Below are 25,496 nucleotides of genomic sequence, written 5' to 3'. Positions count from 1 at the left end.
GATGTCATAGGATTCTCTGACTCTGGATGGAGGGACATTGGGAGGAGGAGCTATGAGGTCAGTGTGATGTCATAGGATTCTCTTACTCTGGATGGAGGGACATTGGGAGGAGGAGCTGTGAGGTCAGTGTGATGTCATAGGATTCTCTGACTCTGGATGGAGGGACATTGGGAGGAGGAGCTGTGAGGTCAGTGTGATGTCATAGGATTCTCTGACTCCGGATGGAGGGACTTTGGGAGGAGGAGCTGTGAGGTCAGTGTGATGTCATAGGATTCTCTGACTCTGGATGGAGGGACATTAGGAGGAGTAGCCGTGAGGTCATTGTGATGTCATAGGATTCTCTGACTCTGGATGGAGGGACATTGGGAGGAGGAGCTGTGAGGTCGGTGTGATGTCATAGGACATATAGACTCTGGATGGAGGGACATTTGGATGGGGAGATTTGAGGGGTCTTCTATATGAGGCTCCCATGCAAACCAAATCCTTGTTCCTGGGTGTGTCCCACCTCTCCTAAACTGAAGAGTGACCTTTGACCTTTACCATCCAGAAATCTGTCCGGAATCTGTGGAAGTAAGCTGTCATGTGATCAGGTGACGTGCGGAGGAACGGAGTGTAAATAGCAGACAATTGTCTCCAGAGCCCCTAATGGTGGGGATGGATTTGGCAGCGTGCTGGTGCCAAGTTTCCTCCCCCCAGGGTCACTGCAGGTGTGGAGAAAAGCTGTGTAAGAGGATATGGAGGAGAGATGAGGAGGAGATCCAGGAATCAGGAGAAAGGTCAGGGCAAGCAACAGACGAGCGCATCCAAGAGACCAAGCCGGGGTCACTACACAGAAAATCAATCCAAGGAAACAACAGGCAGGACGAGGAATAGCAAGAAGGAGCTGAGAGACAAATGAGAATATTGCTCAGCCAATGGGAGATGATCTCAGCATGACTTCCATCATGAAGGAGATGAGGGGGAGGGGAGGAAGTCACTGAAGGTGACCATAGATCCATGGAAATTCAGCTGGTTCAGCAGGGATCGCTCACATTTCCATCCATGTGTGGCCACTGCCGGATAAAAGCCACTCCCCCAGCGGCTGCAGCCAATAGCTTCAGTGCTGATCCGTGTATTCTGAGAGCGGAGGAGTCCCCCCATTGTCAGAATACAAGAGTGCAGCGGGGAGGATTCCCCCATCCACCTCCAATGTGTGGATGGGGGAATCACTTCAGTTTTTATGGTCATCCCGCTGGCTGAACGATAAAACTGAACCATGTAGGCCAGCTTTGGGAGCAAATATATTATCATCAACTCCTCCCCCTGAAGGGGTTAATCTGCGTATTACCTCCTCTGCTGCCAGATCCAGGAATGTCTCCTCTCTGCTTCCTCATTCATAGAACGTCCTGCCTGTACCTGACATCACTTCCTGTCTGTACCTGACATCACTTCCTGTCTGTCTTCCATAGAGACTTCCTGTCTGGGTAGAAGTGAGATCCCCACCTTGTGGAGCTCAGAAGAACTGCAGCCCCGAGAAGCGTCTGGTAGTGTGACCCCGGCCTTGTGCTGGGTGTGTATGGACTGTAGATCCTTATAGAGGGGTCACCTCCACTCCCACCAAGGGGGACAGAAATATATGACTGCTCGGGGGAGGGGTTTTGGCCCCTTTGATTTTGCAGTAACATTGATTGTAGATTTAGTCCTGTAGAACATCTAGTATATGGATACAAAGCCCCCCAGCTGGGAGTAAAGGGTGGAAATGGCTGGTGACCCCCAGATTTGGGCAATGATGTCATCACTATAAATGGATAAAACCCGCGCTATGTGTAACAACTCCAAACCTACAAAAACCTTCTAGCGGACTGCTGCTGTAACAAAGGGAAGGATTCCCTGTCATCTAGAAGAGCATTATGTGTCACAGCGCTGTCCTATTGTGTGTGCACAGAAATCATCACAAATACACTACAAATATGTGGAGACATTCAGAGATAAAGAGCTCGGGGCTCCAAATCCTATTCTCTGCACATCCACTGCTTCCACTTTACACCCACTTCATTGGTCTTATGGGGTTTATCAATAAATGAAGGAAACTGAACCGTGTGCAAATCATCCACAACATAAAGTGCTTTGTGCTCAAGATGCTGCTCCCTGCAGATCCACTGCTTCCACTTTACACCCACTTCATTCATCTCATCAGATTTGCTGCTATAGGAAATCATGTAAAATGATCGTAAAAACAATTCTGCAGGTAATTGGCCACTAGGATTACTTTTACATGAAAGCCGACCTCCAGCTAATAAACCAGCACTAGAATGATGCCTGTAGCTGCAAGCATCCTCCCGGTATAACCACTCCAAGTCCAGCGACGTTCCAGTACATTGCTGGTCCATGTTGGACATATATGTACCAGCAGAGAACACGGACATACGATGAATCGGGTCTGCGGACCAATATGACTGCAATTTATTCTTTTCTGTAATGTCCATGTTGGGGGTTCGGCCCAATAAGTTTTAATTTCATAAACGGTGATAGAGTTCCATGTGAATTGTGTGACAAGAGTTGAATTTGGGGGGCGGCCATGTATTGTGGTGTATAAATTGCCTTGGCCCACAATTGGTACAAATCTTCTGTGAAGAACAGTGGAGGGGCTGAACACTAGTGCTGGCAGTGACCGGGCCGATCCGGCTAACACTGAGTATTGGGGACACTATACAAAGCCGGCACTAGTATAGTTCTGTTCATGATCAATATATTGATCCGTACAAACACTATACTAGTAATGGCGGTGATCAGCGACCTATAGCGTGAGTGCCACAGTGTGCGGCCAATCTAACGCCAGCTGACCCTGGCTGGGAGGGGCTTACTGACCCTGACACTATGTGATGTCACTAGTGGCAGGAATACAGAGATCAGTGAAACATTCTATATACTGACACTGTACTAACTACACGGGATGGGTGATAAGGTGTGGTCATGGTTCCCTACCTACACGGGATGGGGAATAAGGTGTGGTCATGGTTCCCTACCTACACGGGATGGGTGATAAGGTGTGGTCATGGTTCCCTACCTACACGGGATGGGTGATAAGGTGTGGTCATGGTTCCCTACCTACACAGGATGGGGAATAAGGTGTGGTCATGGTTCCCTACCTACACGGGATGGGTGATAAGGTGTGGTCATGGTTCCCTACCTACACAGGATGGGGAATAAGGTGTGGTCATGGTTCCCTACCTACACGGGATGGGGAATAAGGTGTGGTCATGGTTCCCTACCTACACGGGATGGGTGATAAGGTGTGGTCATGGTTCCCTACCTACACGGGATGGGTGATAAGGTGTGGTCATGGTTCCCTACCTACACGGGATGGGGAATAAGGTGTGGTCATGGTTCCCTACCTACACGGGATGGGGAATAAGGTGTGGTCATGGTTCCCTACCTACACGGGATGGGGAATAACACTCATGATAAATAATGACACAAACATTATTGATGATATACTGGAGAGGACCTCTAAGGACATGGGGTTGCTAAATACTGAGACCAGAGCTATTAGAGAACAGCTGGAGATGCCAGAATTAGCTATGGAAAGCATGAGTGCTGCTCTGACAGGTCTGTGTGAGATGACAGAGGACATTTATCAGTCAGGGATACGCCAGTAGGAGGAGCTCGAGCGGCAGCACAATGATGTCATATCCGGCGTCGACGCCATCTTGGTGCACCCGGATATATCCACACATGCAGTACACCCATGCTGTAGTGGAACTAATGCTGTGAAAACATCTACAGATGTGAGTAGATCCGTCTTTATATTTTAACAATAAAAGGTTTCACACTATATCGGATTTTCTTACTTTATTGGGGACGAGTTTGGAAGGTCATTGGCCCTGAGAAACAGGAGAGTTCAGGGGAGACCCCGGTACAGAGGAGGAGAGAGTCCCAACATTACTACTAACAAGGAAGCTTTCCTGTGGAACAGCAATACTGCAAGGCTCATTGGCCCTGTGGGGCCGGGGCAGGAAGGTGAGGGGGCACCCCAGCCACTGAGGATTGTCACTGATTGGTTGCACACCTGCATGAAGATCATAATTATTATCATGAGTTGATTTTTTCCGTTTAAGGACACTTTATTATTGTGTTGTGCATGCCACACACTATGAAGGGGTTTATGCCCCCATGTAGCATGTATTGAGGGACACAAGGACTATTGCACTTTATAGGCCATCTGGAATATTGGGGTTCTATTTACTTCTATACTTATGTGTTTCTATCACATCCTTGTAAGAGTTTTCTATATGTGCTCACAGCAGTTTATTTGTATTATTCCATTATATTTGTCTCTGTGATATTATTGTCTAGCGCTGCTCTACCTATATATTCATCTCAGCCCCCCTGACCACATTGTGACCCCTCTGGCTATCACACCTGAGCTGCTAAGCAGCTTCTGACCAACCATTAGGGTCTAGATCCCCCTGGCTGAACTAGGAGGGCGCTACAATGTATAATCTTCTACCTCAAAAGTCCAATTTTACTAGACATACAAAAGTATATGTGAGCTAGAAGGAATCACTCTCCTGTGGGAACACTTCAAACATTAGAGCTCCCCCTAGCTGGAGCCTGGTAATGACATTACTAGGAGGTCTGTTCATTTATCTGCTCCATACTTCCCGTCTTTATATAATTTAATATAACATAATACAATATAATAGAATATATTATATCTCCTGACATTTAGGGGTCTATTCATAAAAAACATTTGTATAGCAGTGTGCTCAGTGACAAAGCATGTACATTCCTCCTGTGTGAATGGGAAACAATTTAAAATGAATTTTGACTTAAAATGGAAAATGTTGCCTTTTGTTAGAATTTCTATGAGGAAGATCATATTTTCATCGTTTCCCCGGGTTGAACCATGGGAGTTATTATACCAAATAATAGACGAGGGTCATTTTCAGGTCTCAAGTCCCGCAAGGGACAAACTTCTCCCCAACTGAAGTATTTAGTTCTGTGTATAGAGAAGGAATGGAAGCCGGGACCCCTCAGTGCAGGAACAAGGGGGGGGGTGATTACAAACACCAAATAATCCCGTGGTGGTCCCCACATCCTCTAGTCTAGCTGAGATGTCATTGTTCTGCCAACGAGAAGGATGAACAAGATGAAGAGATGCGGTATATGGAAGTATTCTCTACGTTTCTGCAGACACAGGGGCCATTATTCCAAGCTGAGGGATTCTGGGAGAGCTCGGGAAAAAATGTCACAATGGAAGAATTTCTGTACTCCAATGTAATGACGACAAGAGAAGTCCCACATCATGGATTATACACTGTGTCACGGATAAAATGCACGCCCACGACAACTAGCTAACCAAGGCATGGTCCGCCCGTGACTTGGGGTAAAGAGGGAATGAGGGGGACTTTGAGCATATAAGACTGGCCAGGATACCCTTTCACAGCCCACACTACCTCTGGCCACCACTAGAGGGAGACTCCACTCCAGCTGGCTGACCACACACAGGCAGATATGAATCTTATATACAATCTGGTGCACGCTAAGGATTGAGGAGCAGTCTAGCAATTGGCACCCCCTTCTAGGATTCCTCCAGCTATCCTACAAGCTAGAACCTCGGTGTTAATCACTCTTCCACTGTCCACAGACCCCCACATTAGACACACAACACATGGTAGCTTGCCACCACCCAACAGTTTGTCCACAGACTGTTCTACTGGGCCACCACACACACACAGATCTCCGTCTGGCAGATCTATGTTACAATCTGCAGGCAATCTGCCAACACGCAGTACAATTGCATACAGATTGGCAATGAACTTAGACCGAGCACATAGACTCTACAATACAACAATCTCTCCGGAGATATGAGCCCGAGCTTAGTACACAGAAGTCACTTATTCATTTTATGATTTAATATCCCAAAAGTGGGCAATGCATTAAATATGTACAAAGAAAAAAAGTTGCCGAAAATACAAAAAGACACACAATTGGCTATTCACAATAAAATAAAAGGGAATAAAAACAGAAATAAAACTTTTAGCAAGATTTATCCTGTGACCCGAGCAAGTCAGAGAAAGTCCGTGATTCACCAGTCACATGGAACCGGCTCTGTACGAATCACCCCGTCCATATCTCAGGGTCCTCAATTTATTGAAATATGGATGTGGGCTGCACATTAGCCCTTGGCCAATCAACCCTGGGGGGTGTTCCTGTAGCAGCCCATTGGATGTTCTGGGTTCTGAAGTGCCCAGAGCTGAATGGGCCAGGAATAGTTTGGATCACTTGGTCAGCGATAGAATTTCCGACACCAGTGTGTTAGTCCGAACACAACAGAACCAATCGCTGTTCAGCTGTTGCAATCAGGCACCATATAACTGTTTCCTGTGTTTCTCTGGAATTCCACAGGGGCTACAAATAGTTTTACATGCAGATGTAGCCTACAGTGTGTCCAATCAGAAGGAAGTATTTTCATCTCTCTGCAACAAATATTTTAGCTTTTATGAGAGATGAAATACATTCCTTTGATTTGTGGATATAAATCAAAGCCGACAGACACTTCGGAGCCTTCTCAAGGTCTCCTGCTGACTCTTGTAGCCGAAATGACTAGGATTCTTCTTCTAGGTTCAAGAAGGTGGCAAACTCTGGCTACATAGGTGACAACATTGTATTGGCATCCAGGTGACACCTCTAGCCTAGAAGCTGCTCTGTCCTTTCAGATGCTAATTGGTGAACATATGTCTCTGACCGAATACTGAACACTTATCTGTAATAACATGGAATAAAACTAGATTCACAATTACATATTTCTACTGATCACCTCACATCTCAGCTACCCAACCCTTACAAATATGTTACACACTGCTCCAAAAAATGAAAGGAACACTTTGAAAACCCATCAGATCTCAATGAGGAACAATCTCCTGCTGGATCTTTATACTGACATGGATGGGGTAATGTGTTAGGAATGTAAGGATGCCCCATTGTTTTATGGAAATGAAAATGATCGACCTACAGAAAACTGAATTCAAAGGCACCCCAAAAATCAAGAAAAATGATGCAGCAGGCGAGTCCATTTTACCGAAATTTAATTGCAGCAACTCAGAATGGTCCTCGGTAGATTGTATGGCCCCCATATGCTTGCATGCATGCCTGACAATGTTGAGGCATGCTCCTAATGAGACCATGGATGGTGTCCTGGGGGATTTCATCACTGTGCTCCTGGACAGTCTAAAGTGCAACCGGGCAGCTTGGATGAATCTAAACATGACATTCCAGAGGTGTTCTATTGGATTTAGGTCAGGCCAGCATGGGGGCCATTCAGTGGTATTAATTCCTTCATCCTTCAGAAACTGCCTGCACACTTTTGCCACATGAGGCCGGGTATTGTCGTGCACCAGGAGGAACCAAGGACCCAATGCACCAGGAGGAACCCAGGACCCAATGCACCAGGAGGAACCCAGGACCCACTGCACCAGTGTAGGGTCTGAAAATGGGTCCAAAGATTTCATCCCAATACCTAATGGCAGTCAGGGGGCCATTGTCTAGCCTGTAGAGGTCTGTGCGTCCCTCCATGAATATGCCTCCCCAGACCATCAGTGACCCACCACCAAAACTGTCATTCTGAATGATGTTAAAGGCAGCAGAATGTTCTCCACGGCTTCTCCAGACCCTTTCATGTCTGTCACATGTGCTCAGGGGGAACCTGCTCTCATCTGTGAAAAACACAGGGCACCAGTGGTGGACCTGACAATTCTGGTGTTCAATTGCAAATGTCAATCCAGCTCTATGGTGCTGGGTAGTGAGCACAGGGCCCACTAGAGGATGTTGGGCCCTCAGGCCACCCTCATGAAGTTCCTCCTTGCACAAAGGAGCATATACGGTTCTGCTGGTGGGTTAAGGAACTTCTACGGCCCTTTCCAGCTCTCCTAGAGTAACTGCCTGTCTCCTGGAATCTCCTCCATGCTCATCTCCTGGAATCTCCTCCATGCTCTTGTCTCCTGGAATCTCTTCCATGCTCTTGTCTCCTGGAATCTCCTCCATGCTCTTGCTGGGAGACACAGCAAACCTTCTTGCAATGGCAAGTGTTGAAGTGCCATCGTGGAGGAGTTGGACTACCTGTGCAACCTCTGTAGGGTCCAGGTATGACCTCATGCTACCAGTAGTGACACTGACCCGAGCCAAAAGAAAAACTAGTGAAGAACAGTCAGTAAAGATGAGTAGGGAAAAAAATGTCAGTGGCTTCCACCTGTAAATTCCTGTTTTGAGGGTTGTCTCATTGTTGCCCATCTAGTGCACCTGTTGTTAATTTCATTAACACCAAAGCAGCTGAAACTGATTAACAATTCCCTCTGCGACTTCACTGACCAGATCAATATCTCAGGATTCTCATTGACTTGATGCTAGACTCTGATTAATAAGTCTTTCTTTCATTTTTTGAGCCGTGTATTATTGAGACCTTTACAGTAAGATGTGCATTTCCTCATGTAATGTTCTATTTGTGTGTTTTGTTTTTTATGTTTCACTTCCCTCCACCCATCAACCAATAGGTTTGGAGACCACTGCTCTAGTGGGACCAGGGAAAAGAAAGAAGAGATGCAGCAGAGCACAGCACTGGATCAAGAATAAACTCAGGGTAAACGGATCCACCTTGCATTAGAGTGGAAAGCCAGCTGTGATGACATTTGCGTACTGCTGCCCAGAATCTCTGGCGAGAAGGGGGAGTACAGACACACTCCTGGGATGGATTACTGCTACCCAGCCTAACCAGAGGGATACCACCTACCAGGAGCTCATAGGGGGACCCCTAGTGGAAGAGGACCATCAGCCTCATACCCAACAGAGGGAGGACCACCCACTATCAGATGACATCGGGATTATTTATACACAAAACCGCATTTATTATGCGCGTCCAGTGAGTGCGCATTGCTTTATCACTACCACACGGGTACCGGATCTCTAAGTCACCTGAGCACTTATATCTTTATATTGATTTGCTGGACTATCTCCTTCGGCTTTTGAACTTTTATTTATATATATTTACAATTTAATAAGGATTTATTTTCTTTTCTTTACACACATTGGTTTTAACATCGAGCGCTGCACTTTATATATACATTGCTATTTCCTAGGGTGATATTGGTACCTTTTTTGTGCATAGCAGCTTGTTACCTATATACTTAGGCGCTTGTACTACTTACTGCATACATTTTTGTTTTTTCTGTTGGTTGGACTGGATGGATTGGTGTCTTTTTTCCATCCAGATGAACTCTGTAACTATGTAACAAGGTGACTCCAGTAACACTGCTGAGACTCATTTCATTTTGGTGAAAAGGTACAAAAAGGAACCTCCCTGTTTCCATATAATTCATGCTATATGAAAAGACGTGATGGGGATAAAATACCAGATTGTCTCATAAGAATGTAGGAAGTATATTATGGTATGTTTGCTGATTTGTAATCCCATGATATATATTTAGTGTTTTGGAGTTTATCGGTATTGTTAGGAATATTGTATGCATGCTACCAAAGCCGTAATCAATCAGTAGATCAGTATACAAATTATTCTTTTATTATCTCTCCTCTGTGTGTACAACTATTATTCTAATTGCTTTATGTAATCCAACCTCCTGATAGTTACAATTCTCCATTTAATCACTGTTACACCAAAACGTAATGATTGTAAATGAGGAATAATATCTACTCTCCAAGGCATTCTATAGATTTCACAAGGGCCAATTTGTTATAGTGAAATATTCATTTTTTCTGATCACAGATTAGTTACTTCTGACCCCAAAAAAACTCAGACCAGACAATTCTTATCCAAGGATGACACCCAGTGGCCATGGGAGGTAATGCTTGAGTAAACATGGGTTAGAGAATCAGATTCCCCAAGCACAGAGAAGGTTCCGCCTTCTGGGCCAGGTTTATTCAGATTTGATGAGAGTATAAGTCATAACTAGATAAAACCGGCAGGAACACTCACAGAGGGAGGACCATCTACACAGCCATCTGGAAGGTAGACACCATCTCACACTCAGATCATCTAAAGACACTCATCAACTGAAGAAGAGACACCATTTTGTGGAAGCTCAATCCCAACCATTAATTGGCAGCCATCTTTGAGTCTGATCATCAGTTCTCCAAAAAGATGACCTGATACTTGGAGGGTAATTGTATATTTTCTGTTGATTTTGCTTGCTTAGACTAGTAAGTCAATTGCCACATTCCTTTGTAACCTAATAACTCTCCCCATGATAACATCACTTCAAGTTCAGTCATTTATAAAAATGTTCCTGTTCTTAGGCCATAGTGGTGGACTATTCTGCATAGTTTATTCCTTCTGCAGGAGACAGATTATTGTCCGTTTTTATTGGTTACGATGTTTACAGTGAGACTAATTATTTGAATTTTATTCACTCTATTTTAGAATTTTTACAGAAACATCTTAGTGTCAGTGTAAATCACAATCTGACTATTGCTTATGGTGTTTGTAAGTGACTTATGTAAATAAATATTGATTTTCATACTCTGCAGTCTATACCTACACAGATCTTGTTTGAGTTCTTAAAGAATTTTTCAGATTAAGTTATTTTTATAAATCATTTTTTGTATTGGAGACACTGTGATTAAAACCAAAAATACCTCATTTGGCCTTTAGATGACGCTAAGTATCCTAGCAATTAACACCATCTAGTGTCCAAAAGTGTCAGGGAACACCTGAACAATTGATTTAGTCAGCTAAATCAATTGTTCAGGTGTTCCCTGACACTTTGGACACTAGATGGGGCTAATTGCTAGGATACTTAGCGTCATCTAATGGCCAAATGAGGTATTTTTGGTTTTAAATCAATGGTTGGTTTAATTCTGTGGTTTTATGTAATTTATATCTTCAATGTTTGAAAATGTATGATCTCAGGTCTTTGTACGAAATTACCCCTAACATAGTAAACTAAGGGGTCTATGCAAAAAATATATTGGGGGAGTGTAACAAGCATGTGTCCAGCTGTGACAAATTCTGGCCATATTTTAATAAACTCAGTGATTTCCTATAATCGTCAGCTCCCTCTAGTGGCCATAATAATGTATTACTTCCAAAATACCTCAATCAGGAAAAACAGTTTAATACCACATTATTGCCACTAGTTTGAGCCAATGATCATAGGAAATCACTGTATGAAAAGACCAACATGTGACATGGCTGAATGAATGCTGGTCATATTAGTTCATCTATTCTCTAAGTGGGGTGGTTACTTTAGGGCCAATCCCTTTTACAAACCACACATAATACCGACCTTCAAAGTGAAAACAAAAACGATTTGCACAAAATCAAAGAGTAGAAATAGTTTCCGGTGGATCCCCTCTACCCAGACCCCATACGTAGACATAGAACAACAAGCTGTGTTCCATCTCGTGCCGCACTCCTCCAACCACACAAACCCACACAGAAGCCAAGGGAAATAATGAGAGGAAAGTTCCCCCCTAGTTTGGGGTGGAGTTCTCCTTCCCTCCTGTTGGGGGATGGGAGAAGGATGGACTGAAGACAGAGAGATGCTTCGGGGTCACCACTGTTCTGTAGAGCCTTGAAATGAAGGACATCAACTTCAGAAGTTCTTGTTGTCTGTGTAAAGTTCCCCGATAACGAGATCTGGGCTCTCCCGGCTTCTAGCTCTGTAACCCGCTATATCATTATCAGGAAACGCAACTCCGACACCCAAGAAGGGCTGAAGTTGTGTCCTTCATTTCCAGGATCTACTGACCACTCTGCACCCCGACATTTACTGCACTTCATCCATGTCTTTGGGGGCCTCATCTCCTTATGAACTGTTTCTTCTATGATGAAGATCAGCCATGGAGTATATCTGAGGTGTATATCAGGGTGTGCTTCTTCCCCACATGAGAGCTGGGATGTCCAGCAACATTCATCTAGAAGACATTTCCCACACTCAGGACACTAAAACACCTCCAGGGTAGTGTGGGACCCCTGATGTACAGGAAGACAGGACTTCAGCGAGGAACATTTCCCTCACTCAGGACAGGAAAGTGGCTTCTGCCCCGTGTGAGATCTCTGATGTTTGGAAAGATGGAACTTCCGTGAAAAACATTTTCCACACTCAGGACAGGAATATGGCTTCTCCCCCGTGTGAGATCTCTGATGTATGTAAAGATCGGAATTCTGTGAAAAACATTTTCCGCACTCAGGACAGGAATACGGCTTCTCCCCTGTGTGAGATCTCTGATGTGTGTAAAGATTGGACTTCCGTGAAAAACATTTCCCGCACTCAGGACAGGAATACGGCTTCTCCCCTGTGTGAGATCTCTGATGTATGTAAAGATAGGACTTGTATGAAAAACATTTCCCACACTCAGGACAGGAATATGGCTTCTCCCCCGTGTGAGATCTCTGATGTGTGTAAAGATTGGACTTCCGTGAAAAACATTTTCCGCACTCAGGACAGGAATACGGCTTCTCCCCTGTGTGAGATCTCTGATGTCTGTAAAGATGGGACTTGTGTGAAAAACATTTCCCACACTCAGGACAGAAATACGACTTATCACCTGTGTGAGATCTCCGATGTGTGTAAAGATTGGACATATGTGAAAAACATTTCCCGCACTCCGAACAGAAATATGGCTTCTCTCCCGTGTGAGATCTTTTATGTACATTAAGATTGTACTTAGAACAGAACCCCTTCCCGCACTCAGTACAGGAGAACCTCTTCCCTGTTGGAAGGCCGGCCCAGTCCCGCACAGTCTGAGATTCCTCAGGATACGAGGAATCCGATGGTCCATCTACACTGGGTGGTGCCGGATGGACATTGGAGGGAGCCGGGTTTTCTCCTGCACTATACTGTGTGATGTCCTCATCATCTACTTTCCAGTCTGGAGACAAAGTGATACAATCCTCTGAGGTTTTCCTCATCTCCCGGCCATGGACTAAAATACAAAGACAAAGAGGATTACTAGACAGGAGCTGATTGGGTTCCCCCAAACCAGGACTCCGCCCACATCAGGCAGCTTGGTCTCTGAGGAGCTTACAATTCCACCCTCCAGGGAACTAGGAAATGGCTCCTCTGATCTCCTACCAGGTCATTTCTTTATTCATGGACCTTAGTCAGAGAGTGAGGAAACAACCAGAACTGTCTTTTATAGGAGGGACAGTGATGAGGGGATTATAGGACGAGGGCCCCACCCCCTCTATCACTCATCGCCATCTTCCCAACACAAGAAGTACTGCACTTCCTTATTTAGTCCATGATTTAGTCATGAAGAACAGCGGGGCTGAGCCCCACCAGAGGTCAGAGAGTGAGGATGGGGGAGAACAACCAAGATAAAGACTGGACTGATCCTGAAGACCACCATCATTGGGGTATTGAATCCTCCCTCATTATCACTTTCTGTTTAAGGGTCCAAAATTGGAGGATGTTATCACATTATTATCACCATGTAAAAGTCTGTGCTCCAATCACATCATCCGATATAAAATGTCCAAATGGTAGGAAATGGGGGGAACAAAAGAGAATCCATATTATGTGTAAATATAGAAGTGGGGGGAGAGCAGAAGTCAGGAGTATGTAATGTACAACATGGAGTATATAGTGCAGGGGTCAGGAGTATGTAATGTACAACATAGAGTATATAGTGCAGGGGTCAGGAGGATGTAATGTACAACATAGAGTATATAGTGCAGGGGTCAGGAGGATGTAATGTACAACATAGAGTATATAGTGCAGAGGTCAGGAGTATGTAATGTACAACATAGAGTATATAGTGCAGGGGTCAGGAGTATGTAATGTACAACAGAGTATATAGTGCAGGGGTCAGGAGTATGTAATGTACAACAGAGTATATAGTGCAGGGGTCAGGAGTATGTAATGTACAACAGAGTATATAGTGCAGGGGTCAGGAGTATGTAATGTACAACATACAGTATATAGTGCAGGGGTCAGGAGTATGAAATGTACAACATACAGTATATAGTGCAGGGGTCAGGAGTATGTAATGTACAACATACAGTATATAGTGCAGGGTCAGGAGTATGTAATGTACAACAGAGTATATAGTCCAGGGGTCAGGAGTAGGTAATGTACAGCATAGCGTATATAGTGCAGGGGTCAGGAGGATGTAATGTACAACAGAATGTATAGTGTAGTGGACAGGATTATGTAATGTACAACAGAGTATATAGTGCAGGGGTCAGGAGTATATAATGTACAACATAGACTATATAGTGCAGGGGTCAGGAGGATGTAATGTACAACCGAATGTATAGTGCAGGGGTCAGGAGTATGTAATGTACAACATAGAGTATATAGTGCAGGGGTCAGGAGTATGTAATGTGCAACATAGAGTATATAGTGCAGGGGTCAGGAGTATGTAATATACAACATAGAGTATATAGTGCAGAGGTCAGGAGTATGTAATGTACAACAGAGTATATAGTGCAGCGGTCAGGAGTATGTAATGTACAACACAGTATATAGTGCAGGGGTCAGGAGTATGTAATCTACAACATAGAGTATATAGTGCAGGGGTCAGGAGTATGTAATACACAACATAGAGTATATAGTGCAGGGGTCAGGAGTATGTAATGTACAACATGGAGTATATAGTGCAGGGGTCAGGAGTATGTAATGTACAACATGGAGTATATAGTGCAGGGGTCAGGAGTATGTAATGTACAGCATACAGTATATAGTGCAGGGGTCAGGAGTATGTAATGTACAACATAGAGTATATAGTTCAGGGGTCAGGAGTATGTAATGTACAACATAGAGTATATAGTGCAGGGGTCAGGAGTATGTAATGTACAGCATAGAGTATATAGTGCAGGGGTCAGGAGTATGTAATGTACAACATAGAGTATATAGTGCAGGGGTCAGGAGTATGTAATGTACAACAGAGTATATAGTGAAGGGGTCAGGAGTATGTAATGTACAAGTTATATAGTATAAGGGTCAGGACTCACAGTATTAGTATTCTGTAATCAGTGGAAGCTTAAATGTTTACTGTAGACAACATGTACAACATGTAGAGGTGATCTGGGATTAAACCATCATGAAACAGGTTAGATTGGAGGTGACCAAATCCTTGGACAGAGGGGTGGCTTAGAACGTGGTACACTTGGACAGAGGGGTGACGGTGGACGTGGTACAATTGGACAGAGGGGTGGCGGTGAACGTGCTACACTTGGACAGAGGGGTGGCGGTGAACGTGCTACACTTGGACAGAGGGGTGGCGGTGAACGTGCTACACTTGGACAGAGGGGTGGCGGTGGACGTGGTACACGTGGACAGAGGGGTGGCGGTGGACGTGGTACACGTGGACAGAGGGGTGGCGGTGGACGTGGTACACTTGGACAGAGGGGTGGCGGTGGTACACTTGGACAGAGGGGTGGCTGTGGACGTGGTACACTTGGACAGAGGGGTGGCTGTGGACGTGGTACACTTGGACAGAGGGGTGGCTGTGGACGTGGTACACTTGGACAGAGGGGTGGCTGTGGACGTGGTACACTTGGACAGAGGGGTGGCTGTGGACGTGGTACACTTGGACAGAGGGGTGGCTGTGGACGTGGTACACTTGGACAGAGGGGTGGCTGTGGACGTGGTACACTTGGACAGAGGGGTGGCTGTGGACGTGGTACACTTGGACAGAGGGGTGGCTGTGGACGTGGTACACTTGGACAGAGGGGTGGCTGTGGACGTGGTACACTTGGACAGAGGGGTGGCTGTGGACGTGGTACACTTGGACAGAGGGGTGGCTGTGGACGTGGTACACTTGGACAGAGGGGTGGCTGTGGACGTGGTACACTTGGACAGAGGGGTGGCTGTGGACGTGGTACACTTGGACAGAGGGGTGGCTGTGGACGTGGTACACTTGGACAGAGGGGTGGCTGTGGACGTGGTACACTTGGACAGAGGGGTGGCTGTGGACGTGGTACACTTGGACAGAGGGGTGGCTGTGGACGTGGTACACTTGGACAGAGGGGTGGCTGTGGACGTGGTACACTTGGACAGAGGGGTGGCTGTGGACGTGGTACACTTGGACAGAGGGGTGGCTGTTGACGTGGTACACTTGGACAGAGGGGTGGCTGTGGACATGCTATACTTGGACAGAGGGGTAGCGGTGGACATGCTATACTTGGACAGAGGGGTAGCGGTGGACATGCTATACTTGGACAGAGGGGTGGCTGTGGACGTGGTACACTTGGACAGAGGGGTGGCTGTGGACATGCTATACTTGGACAGAGGGGTGGCTGTGGACGTGGTACACTTGGACAGAGGGGTGGCTGTGGACGTGGTACACTTGGACAGAGGGGTAGCGGTGGACATGGTATACTTGGACAGAGGGGTAGCGGTGGATGTGATATACTTGGACAGAGGGGTGGCGGTGGATGTGGTACACTTGGACAGAGGGGTGGCTGTGGACGTGGTACACTTGGACGGAGGGGTGGCGGTGGATGTGGTACACTTGGACAGAGGGGTGGCTGTGGACATGTTATACTTGGACAGAGGGGTGGCTGTGGACATGCTATACTTGGACAGAGGGGTGGCTGTGGACATGCTATACTTGGACAGAGGGGTGGCTGTGGACGTGGTATACGTGGTCAGAGGGGTGGCGGTGGACATGGTATACTTGGACAGAGGGGTGGCGGTGGACGTGATATACTTGGACAGAGGAGTTGCGGTGGACGTGGTACACTTGGACAGAGGGGTGGCTGTGGACGTGGTACACTTGGACAGAGGGGTGGCTGTGGACGTGGTACACTTGGACGGAGGGGTGGCTGTGGACGTGGTACACTTGGACGGAGGGGTGGCTGTGGACGTGGTACACTTGGACGGAGGGGAGGCGGTGGACGTGGTACACGTGGACAGAGGGGTGGCTGTGGACGTGGTACACTTGGACAGAGGGGTGGCTGTGGACGTGGTACACTTGGACGGAGGGGAGGCGGTGGACGTGGTACACTTGGACGGAGGGGAGGCGGTGGACGTGGTACACGTGGACAGAGGGGTGGCTGTGGACGTGGTACACTTGGACAGAGGGGTGGCTGTTGACGTGGTACACTTGGACAGAGGGGTGGCTGTGGACATGCTATACTTGGACAGAGGGGTGGCTGTGGACGTGGTACACTTGGACAGAGGGGTGGCTGTGGACGTGCTATACTTGGACAGAGGGGTGGCTGTGGACGTGGTATACTTGGACGGAGGGGAGGCGGTGGACGTGGTATACGTGGACAGAGGGGTGGCGGTGGACGTGGTATACGTGGACAGAGGGGTGGCGGTGGACGTGGTATACGTGGACAGAGGAGTGGCGGTGGACGTGGTATACGTGGTCAGAGAGGTGGCGGTGGACATGGTATACTTGGACAGAGGGGTAGCGGTGGATGTGATATACTTGGACAGAGGGGTGGCGGTGGATGTGGTATACATGGACAGAGAGGTGGCGGTGGACGTGGTATACATGGACAGAGAGGTGGCGGGGGACATGGTATATTCGGACAGAGGAGTGGACGTGGTATACTTGGACAGAGGAGTGGCGGTGGACGTGCTACACTTGGACAGAGGGGTGGCGGTGGACGTGCTACACTTGGACAGAGGGGTGGCGGTGGACGTGCTACACTTGGACAGAGGGGTGGCGGTGGACGTGCTACACTTGGACAGAGGGGTGGCGGTGGACGTGCTACACTTGGACAGAGGGGTGGCTGTGGACGTGGTACACTTGGACAGAGGGGTGGCTGTGGACGTGGTACACTTGGACAGAGGGGTGGCTGTGGACGTGGTACACTTGGACAGAGGGGTGGCTGTGGACGTGGTACACTTGGACAGAGGGGTGGCTCTGGACGTGGTACACTTGGACAGAGGGGTGGCTCTGGACGTGGTACACTTGGACAGAGGGGTGGCTCTGGACGTGGTACACTTGGACAGAGGGGTGGCTGTGGACGTGTTACACTTGGACAGAGGGGTGGCTGTGGACGTGGTACACTTGGACAGAGGGGTGGCTGTGGACGTGGTACACTTGGACAGAGGGGTGGCTGTGGACGTGGTACACTTGGACAGAGGGGTGGCTGTGGACATGCTATACTTGGACAGAGGGGTGGCTGTGGACATGCTATACTTGGACAGAGGGGTAGCGGTGGACATGGTATACTTGGACAGAGGGGTAGCGGTGGACATGCTATACTTGGACAGAGGGGTGGCTGTGGACGTGGTACACTTGGACAGAGGGGTGGCTGTGGACATGCTATACTTGGACAGAGGGGTGGCTGTGGACGTGGTACACTTGGACAGAGGGGTAGCGGTGGACGTGGTATACTTGGACAGAGGGGTGGCGGTGGATGTGGTACACTTGGACAGAGGGGTGGCTGTGGACGTGGTACACTTGGACGGAGGGGTGGCGGTGGATGTGGTACACTTGGACAGAGGGGTGGCTGTGGACATGCTATACTTGGACAGAGGGGTGGCTGTGGACATGCTATACTTGGACAGAGGGGTGGCTGTGGACGTGGTATACGTGGTCAGAGGGGTGGCGGTGGACATGGTATACTTGGACAGAGGGGTGGCGGTGGACGTGATATACTTGGACAGAGGAGTTGCGGTGGACGTGGTACACTTGGACAGAGGGGTGGCTGTAAACGTGGTACACTTGGACAGAGGGGTGGCTGTGGACGTGGTACACTTGGACGGAGGGGTGGCTGTGGACGTGGTACACTTGGACGGAGGGGAGGCGGTGGACGTGGTACACGTGGACAGAGGGGTGGCTGTGGACGTGGTACACTTGGACAGAGGGGTGGCTGTGGACGTGGTACACTTGGACGTGGTACACTTGGACGGAGGGGTGGCTGTGGACGTGGTACACTTGGACGGAGGGGAGGCGGTGGACGTGGTACACGTGGACAGAGGGGTGGCTGTGGACGTGGTACACTTGGACAGAGGGGTGGCTGTTGACGTGGTACACTTGGACAGAGGGGTGGCTGTGGACGTGCTATACTTGGACAGAGGGGTGGCTGTGGACGTGGTACACTTGGACAGAGGGGTGGCTGTGGACGTGCTATACTTGGACAGAGGGGTGGCTGTGGACGTGGTACACTTGGACAGAGGGGTGGCTGTGGACGTGGTACACTTGGACAGAGGGGTGGCTGTGGACGTGGTACACTTGGACAGAGGGGTGGCGGTGGACGTGGTATACTTGGACGGAGGGGAGGCGGTGGACGTGGTATACGTGGACAGAGGGGTGGCGGTGGACGTGGTATACGTGGACAGAGGAGTGGCGGTGGACGTGGTATACGTGGTCAGAGGGGTGGCGGTGGACATGGTATACTTGGACAGAGGGGTAGCGGTGGATGTGATATACTTGGACAGAGGGGTGGCGGTGGATGTGGTATACATGGACAGAGAGGTGGCGGTGGACGTGGTATACATGGACAGAGAGGTGGCGGGGGACATGGTATATTCGGACAGAGGAGTGGACGTGGTATACTTGGACAGAGGAGTGGTGGTGGACGTGGTATACTTGGACAGAGGGGTGGCGGTGGATGTGGTATACATGGACAGAGGGGTGGCGGTGGACGTGGTATACGTGGACAGAGGGATGGCTAATATGTAAGGTAAAGTCTACGGACTGGAAAAATCTGAATGTAAATGGATAGAAAACTGGATAAAAGATTATATTCAGAGAGTAGTGGTTAATGATTCATACTCTGGGGGTGTCAGTGGGGTACCCAAGAGTTCAGTGTTATTAGTGGGGTACTCCAAGGCTCAGTTCTATTAGTGGGGGACCCCAAAGTTCAGTGTCATCAGTGGTGTATCCCAAGGTTCAGTGTTATTAGTGGGGTACCCCAGGGTTCAGTGTGATTAGTCGGGTACCCCAGGGTTCAGTGTTATTAGTGGGGTACCCCAGGGTTCAGTGTGATTAGTGGGGTACCCCAGGGTTCAGTGTGATTAGTGGGGTACCCCAGGGTTCAGTGTGATTAGTGGGGTACCCCAGGGTTCAGTGTTATTAGTGGGGTACCCCAAGGTTCAGTGTTATTAGTGGGGTACCCCAGGGTTCAGTGTGATTAGTGGGGTACCCCAGGGTTCAGTGTGATTAGTGGGGTACCCCAGGGTTCAGTGTTATTAGTGGGATATCCCAGGGTTCAGTGTTATTAGTGGGTTATCCCAGGGATTAGTGTTATTAGTGGGGTACCCCAAGATTCACTGTTATTAGTGGGGTACCCCAAGGGTTCAGTGTTATTAGTGGGGTACCCCAGGGTTCAGTGATATTAGTGGGGTACCCCAAGGTTCAGTGTTATTAGTGGGGTACCCCAAGGCTCAGTGTCATTAGTGGGGTACCCCAAGGTTCAGTCTTATTAGTGGGGTACCCCAAGGTTCAGTGTTATTAGTGGGGTACCCCAGGGTTCAGTGTTGGGACCCTTACTTATTAATATATATATAAACAATATGGGGTGTGAGATTATAAATCCCATTCCAGTCTTTGCAGATGACACCAAGCTGTGCCGGGGAATAACGTCCTTACAGGATGTCTCCAACTTACAAGCCGACCTCAATGCTCTGTGTAATTGGGGGGCTATGGGGCCAATGAGGGCTAATGGTGATAAATGTAAGGTTCTGCACTTGGGGGGCTAAGAATATGCATCATACATACTAGGGGGGTACAACTGGGGGGGTCAATGGTGGAGAAGGATCTGGGGGGATCAATTGTGGAGAAGGATCAGGGGAGGTCAATGGTGAAAGATCTGAAGGGGTTCAATGGGGGAGAGGGATATGGGGGGTCAATGGTGGAGAGGGATATGAGGGGTCAATGGTGGAAAAGTATCTGGGGGGGTCAATGGTGGAGAAGGATCTGTGAGGGTCAATGGTGAAGGATCTGGGGGAGAATGGTCGAGAAGGATCTGGAGTGGTAGGGGTCATTGGTGGAGAAGGATCTGGGGGGGGGGGTCAATGGTGGAGAAAGATCTGGGGGGGTCAATGGTGGAGAAGGATCTGGGGGGGGTCAATGGTGGAGAAGGATCTGGGGGGGGCAATGGTGGAGAAGGATCTGGGGGGGGGGTCAGTGGTGGAGAAGGATCTGGGGGTTCTAGTAGATCACAAGCTTAATAATGGCAGCAATGAAAAGCTGCGGGTTCTAAAGCGAGCAAAATCCTCTCTTGTATTAGGAGAGGTATAGACTCCAGAGAGAGAGATATCACCCCCCCCTCCCCCCCCCCCCCCCGGGTACAAATAATTAGTAAGACCTCATCTGGAATATGCAGTTCAGTTTTGAGCTCCAATTCACAAAAAGAACATTGGGGAACTGGAGGAAGTACAGAGAAGGGCAACCAAACTGATACGAGGCATGGAGGAGATCAGCTATGAGGAAAGATTAGAGGAACTGAATGTATTCTCTACTGAGAAGAGGAGATTAAGGGGGATATGATCTCCATGTATAATACATAAGGGGGGGATATGATCTCCATGTATAATACATAAGGGGGGGATATGATCTCCATGTATAATACATAAGGGGGATATGATCTCCATGTAGAATACATAAGGGGGATATGATCTCCATGTATAATACATAAGGGGGATATGATCTCCATGTATAATACATAAGGGGGATATGATCTCCATGTATAATACATAAGGGGGGATATGATCTCCATGTATAATACATAAGGGGGGATATGATCTCCATGTATAATACATAAGGGGGGATATGATCTCCATGTAGAATACATAAGGGGGATATGATCTCCATGTATAACACATAAGGGGGGATATGATCTCCATGTATAATACATAAGGGGGGGATATGATCTCCATGTATAATACATAAGGGGGGATATGATCTCCATGTATAATACATAAGGGGGATATGATCTCCATGTATAATACATAAGGGGGGATATGATCTCCATGTATAATACATAAGGGGTGATATGATCTCCATGTATAATACATAAGGGGTGATATGATCTCCATGTATAATACATAAGGGGGGGATATGATCTCCATGTATAATACATAAGGGGGGGATATGATCTCCATGTATAATACATAAGGGGGGATATGATCTCCATGTATAATACATAAGGGGGGATATGATCTCCATGTATAATACATAAGGGGGGATATGATCACCATGTATAATACATAAGGGGGGATATGATCTCCATGTATAATACATAAGGGGGATATGATCTCCATGTATAATACATAAGGGGGATATGATCTCCATGTATAATACATAAGGGGGGATATGATCTCCATGTATAACACATAAGGGGGGATATGATCTCCATGTATAATACATAAGGGGGGATATGATCTCCATGTATAATACATAAGGGGGGGATATGATCTCCATGTATAATACATAAGGGGGGATATGATCTCCATGTATAATACATAAGGGGGGATATGATCTCCATGTATAATACATAAGGGGGGGATATGATCTCCATGTATAATACATAAGGGGGATATGATCTCCATGTATAATACATAAGGGGGGGATATGATCTCCATGTATAATACATAAGGGGGGATATGATCTCCATGTATAATACATAAGGGGGGATATGATCTCCATGTATAATACATAAGGGGGGGTTGCTGTAGGAAAGTCCTGGATTCTTTCTTGGATACACAGAATATAACTGGATATAACATTTATAGGGAAAGTTGATCCAGGGTATATCCGATTGCCTCTCGGGGGGTCAGGAAGGAATTTTTTCCCCTGCAGGAGGAGAATGGATCGTGCTTTGCTGGGTTTTTGCCTTCTGGTGGATCAGCTGTGGGTGTCGGATTATAACTTTTATTTTTAATGGTACAACTAGATGGATGTCTTTTTTCAGCCAGACTAACTATGTAACTATGTAGGTCCCACACCGCTGCCTCCCATCTCCTGAGACTGCACTCAGTGACTTGGGTCTGAGACACTACAGACATATCCCTCCACCCGGCACAGCCAGCAGATAACAGAGGAGGTCCCCTGGAAGAGTCAGGCACAAGGCAGGAGACCCCAGTCACATGTCCTGGGTGCCTACATTATGCAATGCTTACAGTAAAAATCAACATTTTGCTGCCAGCTGAACCCCAGAACCTCCATAAATCCAGTCTAGAGACATAAATTGTGTCTGCAGCACAGAGAAGGAAGATTATCCGAGAGAAATCCAGGAATACAGGACGGGGAACACAGCTCAGGAAAGTGACCAGGGGATTACAGGCTGATATCACCCAGTCCCCGCCCTACTCTGGACCAATCAGTGAGCAGTATGGGTGGAGGAATGGATTTAGTGTTCATGACCCACCTGTGCTGATCTCTGTAGGAGTGTCCTCCTCTATAAATGTCCCCGTTATTCCATCCTCCTCCATAGACTGCTGATCATCCCTCACATACGCCTCTTCTTCTTCTGCTTTCACCTCAAATTCTATATCGATTGGATCTCCACTCTAAATCAAGGAAATGAGAGAAAATATCATCTGAAAAATGTAAGATTTATGATTGTGACATCACACACAAAATCCATTGTCTCCACAAGTCCATGTTCTAGATGTTCCATCCCACCAACCTTGCAATGATGAGGGATGGTGTGACCTTCCTGTGTGGAATCCCGGGAATACAGAGGACGGGGACATCTCTCTGGTGGGTTCCTGGTATTTGGTGGCTCCATCATATCCTTGTGTCCTTCTGAAAACTCCTCCATCACTCCATACTCCTCATCCTCCTCTTTATACTCTTCTTTAACATCAATATTATCATCCCCGAGGATTCCACTCTGAAAGATAGAATAAAACATTCATTGTAACAAACATGCTGTGTATAAATCACAACTACCAATAATTGTCATCATCTACCTGATGATGGTGAAGGATGGTGTGACCTTCCTGTGTGGAATCCCGGGAATACAGAGGACGGGGACATCTCTCTGGTGGGTTCCCATGACTGGATCCATCTGTAGGAAACACACACACTGACTGAATCCATTGTTTCTATGTGTTTATCAGATGATGGGGGATCTAGGTGGATCCTCCGTACTGCTCTCTCCTTTACAATAAAGTCTCCTCTTACCCGGTGATGTGAGGGGCGGCTGATTGTCCATCATGACGTCCTTGTAGAGATCCTTGTGTCCTTCTAAATACTCCCACTCCTCCATGGAGAAATAGACAGTGACACCCTGACACCTTATAGGAACCTGACACACACAATGATACAGTCACCATCCAGACACATCCCTTGTCTGTTACTGGAGAATGTCCCAGAATTCCCGGCACCGCTCACCTCTCCTGTCAGCAGCTCCATCATCTTCTTGGTGACTTCTATAATCTTCTGCATGTTGTGTCTCTCAGGGTTTAGGGAGTCACATGGAGGCACTGTGATGGTCATATGATCACCTGACTTCAGAAGAGGAAATCTCTGTATTGAGGAACCAATAGGAATATCATGTTAGACTCCCAGAATCCTCCTCACCTCTCCGGTCAGGCCTGTTTTATTAATAGAGATAAGAGTGATGTCATGTGACCTCCCAGAATCCTCCTCACCTCTCCGGTCAGGTCTGTGTGTTATTAATAGAGATAAGAGTGATGTCATGTGACCTCCCAGAATCCTCCTCACCTCTCCGGTCAGGTCTGTGTTTTATTAATAGAGATGAGAGTGATGTCATGTGACCTCCCAGAATCCTCCTCACCTCTCTGGTCAGGTCTGTGTTTTATTAATAGAGATAGAAGTAATGTCATGTGACCTCCCAGAATCCTCCTCACCTCTTTGGTCAGGTCTGTGTTTTATTAATAGAGATAAGAGTGATGTCATGTGACCTCCCAGAATCCTCCTCACCTCTCCGGTCAGCAGGTAGATGATCTCCAGGGTGAGGTTTAGTATCTTCTCAGTCATGTGACTCCGGTCCTCCTCCATCCTCATTGGTGCCATCATGTGATCTATACAGGTCTCCTTGTAGACGGATAACTTTGGGAAATGAAAGTAAGAATGATTTGGATGGTATTGGTCACACAATAATAGGATGTGGATGTGAGGGGGGAATAGGAGGGTTGCTGGACATTGAAGAACTACTCCCCCATGGGAAGATGTTTAGTCGGGACTGTTTAGTATTTGTTACACTTTGGAGGTCCCGGGACCCTCTTGACCTGCCAGATCAGAAATCCCCTTTTCTCTGTTGGGTTTGTTTGGTCTCTGAACTGGTTTTGATGAGTTTTAGATCTTCAGACAAGGAATGATAAATACGATCCTTCCTTTGACATGTTTCCTCTGAGGCAGTGCTGTGAGGTCAATGTTGGGTCATCGTGGTGTCCAGGAAGGGGAACTTGCTGACTATTGGCTGGATTTACTGGCTAATCAGGATAATTGCCAGAACTCCGGCTGCAAGGCTCCAATCTCTGACAGCTTTCTAACTGACAGGAGTGATGTCACTGTCACTCTCTGCAGTATGAGAAGGGATTGGATAGAATAGAAGGATGGTGCTGGTGGAGGAGAGAGCTGTGAGGGAGGGGTCTGGTCTCCTTCCTCCAATGGTAGCCCAG

General features: G+C 47.3%; 1 protein-coding gene across 1 annotated transcript in view; it reads right to left on the bottom strand.

The window, feature by feature from the left end:
• The window catches only part of LOC149450117 (uncharacterized), a 36,207-nt gene extending 11,268 nt beyond the window's left edge, over positions 1–24,939 (bottom strand). The window contains exons 1-5 of the mRNA XM_089692349.1: positions 24,796–24,939; positions 24,244–24,378; positions 24,034–24,157; positions 23,820–23,917; positions 23,534–23,740 (exon numbers count right to left, since the gene is read on the bottom strand). Coding sequence (XP_089548475.1) covers positions 23,534–23,740; positions 23,820–23,917; positions 24,034–24,157; positions 24,244–24,378; positions 24,796–24,891 — 660 coding nt within the window. The 5' untranslated portion in view covers positions 24,892–24,939. The remainder of the gene's footprint in view (positions 1–23,533; positions 23,741–23,819; positions 23,918–24,033; positions 24,158–24,243; positions 24,379–24,795) is intronic.
• Between the last annotated feature and the right edge of the window lie 557 nt (positions 24,940–25,496).

Source organism: Staurois parvus, unplaced genomic scaffold (genome assembly GCF_062004578.1).
Source record: "Staurois parvus isolate SC_StPar_1 unplaced genomic scaffold, SC_StPar_1.0 ptg000582l, whole genome shotgun sequence".
NCBI lineage: Eukaryota > Metazoa > Chordata > Amphibia > Anura > Ranidae > Staurois > Staurois parvus.
This window is presented reverse-complemented; position numbering and strand designations above follow the sequence as displayed.